Source organism: Serinus canaria, chromosome 1 (assembly GCF_022539315.1).
Source record: "Serinus canaria isolate serCan28SL12 chromosome 1, serCan2020, whole genome shotgun sequence".
In the NCBI taxonomy this organism is placed as follows: Eukaryota; Metazoa; Chordata; class Aves; order Passeriformes; family Fringillidae; genus Serinus; species Serinus canaria.
In genome coordinates, this window is record NC_066313.1 from 73644471 (window position 1) to 73658772 (window position 14302).

A 14302-nucleotide genomic window follows, 5' to 3' on the forward strand; every position below is an offset into this window, starting at 1 on the left:
AGCGCGGGAGGGGGAAAGGAGGATCCCGGTGTGCGGCGGGTCCCGGCGATGCGGTGGCGGCTCCTGTGGCTGCTCAGCGCCGCCGCCGCCGGCTGCTGCTGGGGCCTCGCCGCGGGCAAGACGCTGCGGGGTGGCTTCGCCAGCGCCGCCGCCCGCCGGGAGCCGTGGCGGCCCGTGGCGCACTTCCAGTTCCACGGTGGGTGCCCCGAGGGCAGGAGAGCGGGGCAGCGGCTGCTGTGCCGTCCTAGAACGGGGCCGCGGGGAAGGGGGCGGCTGTCAGGAGCCGTTGGGGCGCGGGGGGACCGGTGGTGGCCGGAGGGGCCGCCGGATGGGGAGCGGGGTCAGCCCTGCAGCTCTCCGTCCTTCCCTACTTCTCTCCCTCGCACTCTCCCTCTTTTCCTCCTTCTCTCTGCTCTTGTGCCGGGACGTGCAACAGGTCCCATCCGCTGTCCAGGCAGCGTCGCAGCGGGGCCGAGGGTCCCGGCCAGCCGCAGGACGTGGCCGGAGCGCGGCGGGGCGGCCCCGGGTGCAGCAGTTGGCAGCGGCCCCTCCCGCGCTGTGGCTCTCGGTGGAGAGCAGAGCAGCGCTGTGCCTCCCTTCGTGCCCCCAGCCCGTGCGGGCACTCCCGGCCGGCTGTCCCGGAGAGCAGAGGCGCTCCCACTGCGACACGCATCGCTCTTTCCCTCTTGGAACTTCCCCAAATGGCAGCGGTGCCTCACGTCGCTGTGCCCCGTCGCTGTGTGGTCTTGGTGACGCCGCGCATCAGGATGTAAAATTCTCACCTGGTTATTCCCAATGGCTTTTCTTTCCTGTGTTACAAACTCCTTGTTAGTCATAATTTCTGAGTGTTAGTCAGTATTTACTTAGTAGTAATTCCTGACTACTATCCTGCTGAAAGAAAGCCATAGCAGTGGCCCGCTGTGCTTGCTAGAGAAGTGTTACTTTACAGAAAGAGATGTGTGTAACCATGGCAAGAGCCATATCCAGCCAGGCTGTGCTGGTCAACCTGCTTTTCCTATGTGCTCAGCATTTCAGTAGCTTAGGCTGTTTTTCTTTCCCATTGAGCTTCGTGGCAGAACAGTTCTGCAGATACTTCAAAATCTAACGGGAAGCAGGAGAACGTGACATAAGCAAAACAGAGTTGGAGCTTGACCTTCCAATACTGACTGAGGAATGATAAATAGGGTAGAGATAGCTTCTGAAGGGACTTGAAAGCAGTTAATTAGCACTGTCCTAGAAGTTAACTGTACGAGTCCTCCAAATAGATCTGAAGGAAAACAGTGCACTGTTTAAATCTGAGAAAAGACTGTCAGAATTGAAGATGAGTGGTGTAGGTGTTCAGATATAATTGTATAAATTGATGTTGCGTATTTTCAGAGAAATACTTCTCTTCCTGCATGAATACCAACAACTATTTTGGATCTTAGTGAAACTTTCTTTAGAACCTTCTGTTAATATTTCAAAATCTTAGCTAAACTGTACTTCATATAACATTTTACTGACTTTTCTTCTCCAGTAAATTCTACCTTTTAATTTAGGATACTCCTAGGTTAAAGATGTCTATAGCAATATATAAAACAAATTATGAAAACAAGTTTGAGGGTTGTGGAATTACTCAGGCAAGGTAAATTTTGTCAAATGAGCTAGTTCTAAAAGGACTAAAATATTTCTGTGTGTCAAGATACAGCCTATAGTGTTAGGACAAGGGGGAATGGTTTCATACTGAAAAAGTAGGTTTAGATTAGATATTAGAGAAAAAAATATTTAAGGTGAGGGTGGTGAAACACTGGAACAGATTGCCTGGAGTTGTTGTGGATGCCCCATCCCTGGAAGTTTTTAAAGCAGGCTGGATGGGGCTTTGTGCAACCCGGTCTAGTGGAAAGTGTCCCTGTCCACAGCAGGGGGGTTGGAAACTAAGGAGTCTTTCAAGTCCCTTCCACCTCAGGCCATTCTGCCGTTCTCCAGGTAGACTGACACATTAGAGAACACTTGTGAAATTTGATTTTCTTTGCATCAATCTGTCATCTATAATTAAGTATTTTAGCTCTAATCCATTGTGAAAGTCCATCCGCATAAGTTCTTCTGGTGTTAGACTTAAGAGCTGCCCTGTGATGCTCATAGTCATGCCACAGACTTTGAACATAGTCATGCCACAGACTTTGAAAATACTAGACTTTGAACAGGGTATTGAGACTATTGAGGGACTGTCTTTAACTTGAAAGCAATAAAATTTGGGGTGGGAAGGAGGAAGGGAAAAAACATTATCTGGAAGTCTGTTTTAAAACGGGGGGGGAAGGGAAGGCTGTTTGTAGTAGAGAAGGTTAATGACACTTGTGCTGTAGTTAAGGTTTGTTTAAGTACCATCATAGACAATTGTACATTCACTGGTTTCTTAGTGAGGGACAAGGAAATTGTTTCTGAAAGACCATAAATACTTCTAGCACAAAGTAGTGGTAAAAAATTAAGGGTAATATGAAGGTGTATTGCAGCTAAGTACAAGAAAAATCTGTGCCACACTGTTTGTTTGTAACTGACATCAAGACAGAATAGTTGATTTTGTTTTTTAACTGTTAAGGTGACCATGCTGTTCTGTGTGTCAGAATCAAGAACGTAGCAGTAGCTGTGGCAAAAGCAGCTAGACTTCACCTCTTTCAAGCACAGGAATGGCAGAAGCTGGAGAACAGTGTCCAAGATCACAGCTGTACAGAGAAGTTCTCTAAAGCTCAGCTGACAAGTGAGTTACTGGGTTTTTTTCTCCTTACAGTTACTGTGTATTTAAAACTCTGTTAAGTTATCTGTGTTTAGAATATTAATTTCAGTGAATTTGGGCTTTGCATCAACTAGGACTTTGGTCTTCTACGATTAAAAATACTACAAGGAAATAAAATTTCTTTCTTTGGATCACTTCAGAAGAATTTGTTTGCACGGTATGATTTAATGTGCTGCTGGAAAATGAAACCCATGACAAACAATGGCTTTGGTGGAAACAGACAGACTTTATGACCGGTTCCAATTCATGCTTTCACATGTTCACAACTCAGAAAAGGTACATACTTGGCTGAAGTTTTCATTTAGTCATTCAGTTCAGAGAATTATTTTTTTTTTTAGCTCTGCTTGGAATAAATGTCTTTTTGTTTGTTTTTTATTTTAATTTCAAATTTTCCATATAATAGATTGTCTTGGGTATGAGAGAGAATTTACAAAGAATACCCTTGTGCTAAGAAACTGAAGAACTAAAGAATCTGAATGCTTGGGACAGGGACAGTCAGATGTTTGACTTGTTTGAGTTGTGACTTGCTTGAGTTTGAATTTTGACTTTCATTGCAGTGGAATGAAAAACAAACTAGAGGCAAAGTGATGGAACCTGCTGCAGTTGCTTCTAAACTTCTGAAGCAAATGCTTGTAAGGTGGGAGTGTGTAGCCCAAGTACAAAGTAAAAGGGTAATTTTGTACATGTAAACTTTCTCTTTCTACCTCATAGTAAGTCTTTATTCCCTGCAAAAATTAATCTGCATCATGTTACCTTACTTTATAACTTTCCTATATTATAACTTAATGCTATTTCACCCTTTACTTTTATAATTTGATATTTGTTACTGAATCTCACATTCAGTTTTTAATGTTTGAGCTAAGAGTTATACCAGTATAGAATACGTAGATCGTCTTTTTGCCTCTTGTTTACAAAGAAACGTTTCTTACTTGTCAGAAGGCTCCCATTCTCCAGTTCAATGGAAATGGCATTTTTCAAAGTGGAGAAAACGAAAATAAAATTATATTTTCATGATAGCATGAATCTGTCATGCTTCAATGTTCAAAACATGCAAGAAAATTTTTAATACAGTATTAAAGATGAGCTAATCAGGATAAAACTTAACTTGAGTATCCATCTAAATGTGAAAGAACAGTAAAACACTGAACCATTGAGTTATATAACTAGAAGACAAACAGACTGAAATAATAATTTTTGCACCATTTGTTTATCATAATGGTATTTTAAGCATAAATTTTCTTCTAAGAATTAAATTAGTGTTAGACACTTCATTCAAGTATATTTAAAAGAGAAGCTGTAGTCACTTAAAATACATTTATTTTGTGCAGTCAGAATCCCAAGAGTTAGAGATCATGTAATATTTGTCATAATGAAACCTTACACAGATGTCACTTGTAGGGATGTGGTTTCCTTATACTTCATCAGAGCTGGACAAAAGTGCTGCTGGAATAACTGGCATTTGGTCTGTTGTTCCTGGCTTGTCCCAGCAGCGTACTCACTGTTTTCTGCTCTGTTTGGAGTTGTGTGACCACAGGGTGAGTTAGATTTCTTTGCTGATCTAGGGCAAAATTAGTTGCTTTCCTACTTCTGAGTCAGCTTACAGATTTGAGAGAGAACTGATTAAATACACTCTGTGTAATCCCTTACTCTTGGAACAAATAACAGTGTGAGAACTCAGCTGAGAGGTGACATGGGGAGTAAAGCCACTCCTGTCAGCCACAGTTTGCCTTTCATTTGGATTAAGCACCATATGCAACTGGTTTGTGTGTTGTCTAAGTCTGTACCTCATGACAGTTGCTGCAAGGACACGTACTACAATTCTTCCTGGATTCAAGTGTTGCTCAGTTAATACCTTAAGAGAACAGAAAATAACTTCTTGCAATTGAAACACATTTATTGGAATTCCATTGAAGTTTTTTACAGGTAGGCTTCAAGTTAGAAACTCATTCTAAATTTTGTCTACAAAATATTTAGGGAAAATGAGGTTGTATGTTTGCAGCTCTTATTTAGAAAGGCCTTTCACAAAAAAACCCATATTTTGTGGATATTTTTATTAATTTTTTCTTCATCCTTAGCCATTGCCATCTTTATCTATTAAGGTAAATTATTCTGTTAGTTATTCCTGCAGAGAAATAATTGAGCTGATTAGCACTCAAGTTCAGTAGCCAGTGTGACAGTGCTTTTGTTTCTTGCAGTTTCAGCCAAACAGAGAGAGCCAAAGGTTTCATTTGCATCAAGAGTTTGTTTTGAAGAGACTCTGCTTGGTTAACTGTTGTTTTTAGGCAAAAATAGTGGTAAGATAGTAAGAAGATGAAACATGAGTATCTTATGTAGTCATTTTTAAATGTAATCTGATTTGAAATCAGTGCAGTTTGATTACACAATGGTTTCAGACCTCAACTGTCAATTGAAATTCAGTGTGTTTCAGTTTAGAGAAGATCCTGTGAAATAATACTGATTTACACCTTTAAAGCATGCATGGTGGTGTTTACTGAGCTCACATGCAGCTGTTCCTGTTTGGTGCTCTAAATCTTTGAAAGCAAAGTCAAATAAATTTCACAAAGGTATTTTTCATGCTGCAGAAGTACCTGGTGGGTAGTACAGAAGAGCTAATCCTGTCAATACAGAACTAGAGGATGGAAAATGCTAAGCAAAGGATATAGTTTGCACTCGCTGGCTTTTAGAAGGAGGGAGCCCTCCCAGCAGAGCTGAAAGGTGGGATGCAGTGTCCTCACCAACGCTTTTCCACACCTACTTGAAACAAAAGCTGAAGTTGGAGGTCTGGTCTCTGGTGTTACGGATAGCTTTCAAAACTCAATATGTTTTCTACTGTGTGTGGTTTATAACCTGTATATGATGCTGTGGATTTAAGTTTTATCTTCATTCAAACATGTGTTTTCTAAAACCAAACTAGTCAAGTATTTACTCCTATTTTTGTTTTTTGTGCTTTCTTCCGAAGTGACTGTGAACCACACAGAGCAAAATCTGACAGTGTCCCAGATTCCTTATCCGGAAACATGGTATGTGTTTTATGTAGACAAGTTTACCTGCGAAGAGAATTATTCTGAATCCGAGGATATTCAGTTTGAAATGGTCTTACTAAACCCAGATGCAGAAGGGAATCCATTAGATCACTTTAGCGCAGGGGAATCTGGTAAGATTTTTTTTCTTAAAATAAGATTTGTAAGTTAAGGATCTGATTACTCAAATCAGTACTTACTGTGCTTGGAAGAGTATGGGGAATGGATAGCAGAGCCTTTTATATTTCATATTCTGGTTTTGTACAAAGAGTAAACTTGAGTTCATTTTCTGTCATCACAGAAAAATCCTTTCCTTTCCCTAGATTGACTTTCCAAAACTTGCCTAACTAGAAGTGTAGATGCACAAGGAAAGTCAGTGTTAAAATCCTTGCTGATAGGTATTTTGAACATGTTGAAATTGTAATCTTCCACTTGAATGTAAACTTAATACCTGATTTTAATTAATTAGTGAAATTCCTTAAATGTGTGAAACTTGATTCTGTGCAACAATAGTACATGCACGGTAAACCATTTTGCCAGTACAATTTCAGTTCAGTGTTTAGATCTTTATAAGTGTCTTAGTCACAGACTGTATATTAGCTTTGTCAGGCTTGATTTTGTTATAATTGAGAAATATAATTTTAAATCTTTAAGCATCCAAAGAAGAACTTAAGACAGCAGCTAAAGAAATGGCTACATAAAATTGTATGCTTTGGACAATCCAGCCTAATGTATTCTTGGTTGCAGTGAGTAGCATCACTGCTCTGGGAGGCCTCATCAGCATGTCACCCACCTGGGTCTGTTGTGAGGAAAGGGCTCTGTAGGCTTAGTCTGCCTTCCTATACAGAGTGAACCTGAATATACCAACGATGAGCCTAATTGCTGTGCTCGGAATCAAATGCCCTGCTGTCACTCATGAACTCATGAGACTATAGTTGGAAAAAAGGCAGCTCAGTTTTTGAAAGGAAGAAAATATTCCCTGGAATATTTAGCAGAATCTGCAAGAAAGTAGCACATTAATAATCTGGATTTCAAGGCTCATAATCAGACTTAACCTCTCTCTTTAACTTCTTAAGTTCTATAAGCTTGCTAGTTTTTATTTGGTGAATTTGGCCTTTAGAAGTGAATTCTAGTTTAATTTACTTACTCTCAAAGAGGAGTAATAGCAGAAGGAGTAAAGATTTTAAATTGAGGGGCAAAGCAGTTACATGGCATCACATGGCCCACTAAAGTGATGTAGAGATCTCCTACAGAGGCATCTCAGCTCTGTAATAGTTTTGTAGGAAGATTGAGCACTGGGAAGCAGAACTCTGAACAGCTTATGTGCTGAGTAAGGAGGTGTGTAAATGTACTGGATGTATGTATTTAGATCTAACAAGTAGGAAGCAAGGTGAGCTGTACATGCCATGTCTTTGAGAGTTGCAGAAGAGCACTTCTGTTAATTCAGAATTAAAACCTGCATTGTTGCCATGAATCCTGAAGCTCTGTACACTGGTCTACTTTCAAAGATCTGAGGAGCATTTCATCTCTGTCTTTCTCCTTTAAAATTTAATTTAATGCATCTCTGGGAAATAATCTTGGCCATTTTTCCATAGAAAATTAGAATGAGAGGGTATCAGAGAGAAGATCCAGCTTCATTTCTTGCTTATTTCATGCAGGCAACTAAAAATTACATACTAAAAATCATTGCAGAAGGTTTTAGTTATGTCTTCCTTCACTTGAGTTACTTTAGGCTGTGGCCTGGCATAGAACATCTCAAAAATTAAATTAATAATAAGGAAAGCATGGGAAAGAATTTGAGGTTGTCACCTTGTGATTAAGACATTTGCCTTCAGAGATGAGAGGGCGTGACTTCTGATCCCTGGCAAATAGTCTTATTTTATATGGTAGGGTCTTCTACGTAAGACATTGTGTCATTGGAATCCAGGGTTTCTAAAGGCAGCTGAACAGGTAGCATTTTGAAGAGCTTTGAAGTAAGATATTTCATGTAATATTTTACTTTGTCTGTCAGCTAGGTTCCTTGAAAGTCCGCAAGCTCCTAGGGGACAGGTTGAAAATTGTATTTTTTATAGTGGGTTTTCAGTGCAGCTTTTTCCTAATCCCTTTTGGTCTCAAACCAATAATCTACACTCTGCCTTTGGTTGGAAGGAGTGTTCTGTCATAAATGCTTAGTGTTTGTTAAAAGCTAGTTGATTTTCCTAAAGAATTTTCCAAGGCTTCTCACTCATCAAGGTGAGAAATAACTTTTACTTATGCAGTCGTTGCCAACTTCAGTGGGTATCTTTTGAAGCAGAAAGAAAGATTTGATCTATACTAAATACTTTTGTCATTGATAAATCATGCTCGTGTATTGGTGTACAAGAGAAGCAGAGTGGCCTGGAATTTTTAATCCTTTTCATTACCTTATGCTCTTTTCCTCCCGTTTACCTGTGTGTATGTCCAAAATGCTTCATTGCAGTCACAGAAGCTATAATGCTAGCTACTATTCAGAAGTCATCCAGTTCTAATGTTTTTCAGCTCAGATACTGAAATGTGTATACTTGCTCTTTCCAGTCTCTGGGTGGAGCTGGCTGGGAGCTTTTACCAGAGTTATTTTGCTGCTGGAGAAAAAGATTTTTTAAGAATCTGATTCTTTGGGCACCACTAAATTTCAAGGAAGGTTGGAGAATAAAAACAAGTTTTCTATGAGAAGTGGTTTTTTACCTGTTTTTGCTTATATCTCACCAGCTTTGACCCTTTGGGAGCAAACAACCCCAACTGGGTTGCAAAGCTTACTGACAATAGAAAAGATTTCCAGGATCCAGGCCTTAAGGGAAGCATTTTACCAGACTACTGCCAGACTGAAAATTAGAGGACTTCTGTTTTATAAATAATCTAAAAAAAATTTGGGGACTTTTTTTTTTTTTTAGACAAGTGCAAAAAATGCATGCTAAGAACGAATTACTGTTTTCTGTGCTACTTTTCTTTAAGTTTTCAGACTTGATCATCTGTGCTTCTTAAGCTGCTTTATGTGGAGGAAGGGTGACACCCAGTGGTTAAAAAGATTAAGTAGAAGTCTGTTTGGGGTTTCTCTCACCTCAGATTGTGCCTCAACCGAATCAAACAAACAAGCAAAAAGAGCTAAAAATGAGTCCTTTGTTAAATATATTACTTACTGATCAAATGAGCTCCAATTTTTCTGTGTGAAGAAACTGTGAACTTTATACTAGTCTGGTAGTTGCTGCAAACCTCTCTGCTCAGAAAACATATTACTGATTAAAAATACTTCATCAGATCAAATAATAATCAGTTCTTTGATAAAATTCACCAAATTTCTTGGATAAAATTGACTAGGGTTTAGACCTTTTATGTGTACTAACACTTTTGGGTAACAGTTGTTAAATATTTTCCAATGATTGTATTAAAAATAACCCACTGGGGGGGTTTTTTGGGTTTTTTTTTTTGCAGTTATTTGCTCATAATAGCAACACTTTGTTGTAAAACTAATCTGTATTTCTCTTTCCCCCCCGCCACAGGATTACATGAATTCTTTTTCCTGCTTGTCCTAGCATACTTCATAACTGCCTGCATATATGCACAATCCCTGTGGCAAACAATTAGGAAGCGTGGACCTATGCATGGTGTATTAAAGGTGTTGACAATTGCATTACTGTTGCAGGCTGGTTCAGCATTTGCCAACTATCTGCATTTCTCAAGGTACCTTTGATCCTTTTCTGCTTTCAGTCTTTAGACTTGAAGAACAATGCCTTGTAAAGATCAGTGCATGATTTGCCTGGGAGAGATTGTGGCAAAATACAGGACTGACTTTTGAACTACATCATTACCAAAATGTACTTGTGAGAGAGAACACTCGTTTAAGACACACCCACTTAAAAATAAAATCTTTTTGTTCTTTTTTCAGTTATTCTAGAGATGGGATAGGAGCTCCTTTTATGGGAAGTCTGGCAGAATGTGAGTCCGTCCCCTGTTTCTTACATATTCCTACCTATGAATCTGTATAATACACTTTAAAATGCTGTTGCTGGACTATATTATGATGCTGGATCACATCATAACGTGATTTTCAGTATAAAATACTGATTTTCAGTATAAAATACTAAAAATTGCTCCTCCAGAAAACAAAATGTTTTGTGTTTAGAATAACTGTAAATTAACTTACATATCTGTGATATTGTTTAGGATGTTTCAAAGGATTTTTTTGTCTCTAGATTCCTTGCTACGAACACTTACAGACATGAATATCATCTGAGCAGGTCTTTCAATGCATTGAAGTGTTTTGTGGAGTTAGATCTAGAAAGGCAAGCTTTTTAGGAAATTTAGTCATATTTTATAGAATTTGTCATTTCACTGACAAATTTAGCAATTTTTACAGCACAAATTTTATGATTAGCATGATGCAAAAAATGCTTATGTGAAGGTTTGATGCTAACAAAGCATTTTTCTCCACTCTGTATAGATATTCCAAGTTCTCACTGGAACTAAATTCCTGTAGCATACCTTTCCAAAATGCACTAACTTGATCTTGTTCCATTCTTCATTCTCCATTCTTGTTGGATCATTTGGGTTTTTTTTTTTCTTTCAGTTCACCTTTGAAGAATTGGGGGTTCATTCCAAGCAAATACATTTCCTTTTGACAGGCTTGAAGCACCCCAAGAAAGTAGCACTGCAGTAGTGTAATAGTGTTGGGGAGTAATAGCCTATACAGAGAAATATTGCCCTTTGTAGAGTTCATTTAGAAGGCTGCAGTTGGAATTATCAGCCTCTTGATGGCACCTGGCACCACAATAATTGCCTCTTTCTTGTTTTTAACCATTTGAACTGGCAGCTCCTTGCAGCCACTCCAGCAACTGTGTAATTAAACATTCCTTCTCATCTCATGAAATTAAATAAAATGGAGAATATGGATGTAGTCATAACTCCACCCCAGTGTTAACTATCCAGCCAGAACTTCAGAGAGAATAGCTTCATGTTAGATCTTTTTTTTGTATATGTGTTGTAGTCAAAAAGCCCACTTCTATTTATTTAAGATTATAATTAATATTATTTTTGAATCAGTAGCTGAATTTCTTAAATTCAGCTAGAAATGGTTTTACTTTCTTACTGTCTCTGAAGTTGGTGGTTTCCAAAACAGTAAGAACAGAAATGTGGAAAGCTTCAGTGGCAGTTCTGAAGAATGGCTGATGGCAAGTAGTATAGTTTGAAGGGGAAAGATGATACCATTTTTCCTACATGGTAGCAGAAATCTGACTGAAAAATAAATGTTAAAATTTCTATTAATTGTAGTGTGGCCAGAATATCTTCCTAAAAACCCGTTCAGATGCCATCTCAAGCAATTATTCTTTTCATAGTATGATGTAGTCTTTACCACGTATAAATAGCTGATCCTCAGTCTAATTAACCACCTAACCCAATCGCATAAATCCCACAAATAATGCTGGCACTCAGAAGCATTGCAAATGCTGTCCTTTTAACTTTTGGTAAATATAAAATGTGAAGAGTCAAAGGCCTTTATGGTGTCTGTTGAATAGTCAAAAAAGGTGAATTGTGATAAAATCAGACAATTGGTATCAGCTCAGTAACATGACTTTACACTGACCTTGAATATTGGGACATTACAATAATCTTTTAAAATTTTTCTCAGCATTTTTTTTCTAGCAAAATGTATAGGATGTCAAAAAGCTGGTTGTGGATTTTTGTCTTACATGAATTTATGTGGGAATCCACTTGAATTGTTACCCCACTGAAGCAGAGCAGTAGCTATATCCATGATATGATGGAGAGATGATGTCTGGCTATAGTAGGGCAGCTTATCTTAAAGAATGACAGAAAAGAAAATGCTCCCTAGAACACGCAGAATTATTCAGTCATTTTTCTAGTTTAGATTTCTGACACTGGTTTGGCATTCCTTTGTTCATGTAACAATTATTTTTCTAGTGGGTACTGTCTCTCAATAAGATAGCATTGGAAAATAACTCCATGACCATTTTTTTTGCCCCAAATCAGTGCTGGTTTATTTTATTAAAGAATTACCAATCTTGTATTTACTAAAAGGTCTTGACAGATCTTAAACAGTGATGGTGTCTTAATACATTAAGAAGCATTTAAGCATGTAAACTCTGAGAATACCAAGCATTTCCCAGGAAGTATGTTCTGAAGTCTGATTTATGCTCTTTATTTTGCTAGTATTGCTGGATGTCAGGGAAATATTGTACATTATCTTCTTTTGATACACTTCCCTTGTATCCATATTAATTTCTGTACAGTGGCAACATTTCCTCTGCCAGTATTTTTAGTAAATGTGATGTTTATCTTTTTTAATACAGTCCAGTTGTATAAAAGTAGAGCTTTGTTTTTTTTGTGACAGAAATATTATTCTTGTACCTGGTAGTGTAAGTGAAAATTACAAAAAATGAACAAATTTAATTGAAGTAAAACATTAATGAAGCAAAAAAGAAAGCATTGCTGTGTGTAGTGCCCAATCTCTAGTTTCTGAACCAAATTTACAATATAGATAGTGCAAGAATGTATTTTTCTTTTACATCTCTGCTATGCCGGTACAATGAGTCAGATCCCAACACCAACTTTAAAATTGTTCATTAAGTCAAAAACTTACCAGGTCTAAAGCTAGCAATCACCCAGAAAGAAATCTTCAGGTTTTTCTACTGTCAGTAGTGCTGCAGCAAGCCTACAAATAAAGGCTTTGATATATCCTAGCTTAAAGTTTTCTTTATTCTGATGCAGCTTTAAAAACAAGTTTGAGACACTGATTAAGAATGTAACTTTATGGAGTATGTGTTAATTGTTCCCAAACAGAGGTAAAAATGGACATAGCAAAATGAGGTAAAGGTACTTTGCATTTAATAAAATGAAATACAGACAAGTTGTTGATCTAAATGAAGTTTGTGTTAGGGTTATTCATTATATTTTCCCCTTTAAGTATCTCAGAGTGGAATTTGTCCTAAATATTTGTGCTTTCTTCTGGAAGCTACTACATCCTCAAGACAAAGTGCAATTAATTCAAAGTACAATGTAACTATCTGGTTTTTGAACAAAAGTTCTTCAGAGTGAAGGAAGGAGTTCATTTCATCATGTTGCATATTTGCACTAACATTAACATACATATGATTTTAGTTCTTTAGCATTTATAAGTCTGTTTATGCAGATGGACTCCTGAGCCCAGACTACTCTGACACAAGAGTGGGATTTGGAAAGACATGGCACTTTGCCCATGTTCTTGCAGATCTGCAGCATAACTGCAGGAAAGCTGATAGTGATCTGTTTGGTCACTGAAAACTCAACAAAATAGCTACATTTTCTGGCAAAGCAACCTCAGCTAATCTGTCTCATCAAAATTAAATACAGAGGCATAAGCATCCATCGTTCATTTGTGGGTATATAGAACATTTCTCTTTGATATAGGAAAAATCCAAAACTTTATTTTTGTTGTAATTTTATTAATTTTTCTTTTGTTTTCAATAGTGTGTGACATAATCTCACAGATACAAATGCTGTACTTATTGTTGAGTCTGTGTATGGGTTGGACAATAGGCAGAATGAAGAAAACTCATGGCAGACCTCTTCAGTGGGATTCCAGTCCAGCGTCTACCGGCATTGCTGTAGTAGTTGTTGTTACACAGGTTTGTATTTCATATTCATTCTTACACTGAAGTATACAGCTGCTATTAAGTATGACAGAACTGTGAACCAAATAATTTCAATATTTTAATTTTATGAGGGAGGGAGGGAGTATCAAGACTGGAAAAAAGCCCACAGCATAATGTGCACCCAGTATGTCTAATAGGTAACACCACCTTCTCTTTACTTTAACAATTTAAGATGTAGCTCCACAGTAGGTTTTGTCTAGCAGTAAAACCACTTAAGAAGTTCCCACAGTTTCCCAAACTCCTGATTGTGCCAATTGTTTGTAGCATTATACTGTGAACCGGATTAGTGGAATAACCTAAGCTGAAAAAGAAAAGTAAAAAAAAAAAATTTTTGCACTGTCATTTTATTGATCTGATTTGTAATGTGGTCCTATAAATAGTTGTAATCAGTACAGCTGAGGCATTGTGAACTACATTATGCAGGTTGACAACCAGCAGTATGAGAGGGAAGACAACAAAAGCTGCTGTGACAAAGTCTTTGTCATGAAAACACGGAAATCATCAGTGCCCTCCTTTTGGAAGCACTCAAATAGAACATCGAATGGTCTTTTCAATCAATATAAGGAAGGGAATTCTTGAAAGGTTCATGTGCAGGGTTGGTCTTGCAAATATACAAATGGTCTGACACATAATTTCATTCAAATATTTTCCATTAGTATAAATTAGAAAGTTAAGTAAACCAGTAACTTAAAAGTAAATTGTAATGGAAATCATTCAACCCTGGTGGTGCCTTTTGTAAACAAATTTTTTTAAATCACATCATAAAGACGAGAATCTGAAAACCATTGAGAAAGAGAAGAGCAGGGAGAAACTGGAGACAGTAATGAGGAAGAGATTATACTGACGAT

The 14302-nt window shown here is 38.0% G+C and overlaps 1 protein-coding gene across 12 annotated transcripts in view; it reads left to right on the forward strand.

The window, feature by feature from the left end:
• Nucleotides 1-9: 9 nt before the first annotated feature.
• The window catches only part of GPR180 (G protein-coupled receptor 180), a 30729-nt gene continuing 16436 nt past the window's right edge, over nt 10-14302 (forward strand). For all 12 annotated transcript variants that reach the window (XR_007776742.1, XR_007776745.1, XR_007776753.1 and 9 more), the window contains exons 1-6: nt 10-196; nt 2576-2734; nt 5730-5924; nt 9306-9486; nt 9692-9741; nt 13270-13427. Coding sequence is in view for 2 of the 12 variants with exons in the window: in XM_009085305.4 (XP_009083553.1) it covers nt 49-196; nt 2576-2734; nt 5730-5924; nt 9306-9486; nt 9692-9741; nt 13270-13427 (891 nt within the window). In the remaining 10 variants the exon portion in view is untranslated. The remainder of the gene's footprint in view (nt 197-2575; nt 2735-5729; nt 5925-9305; nt 9487-9691; nt 9742-13269; nt 13428-14302) is intronic.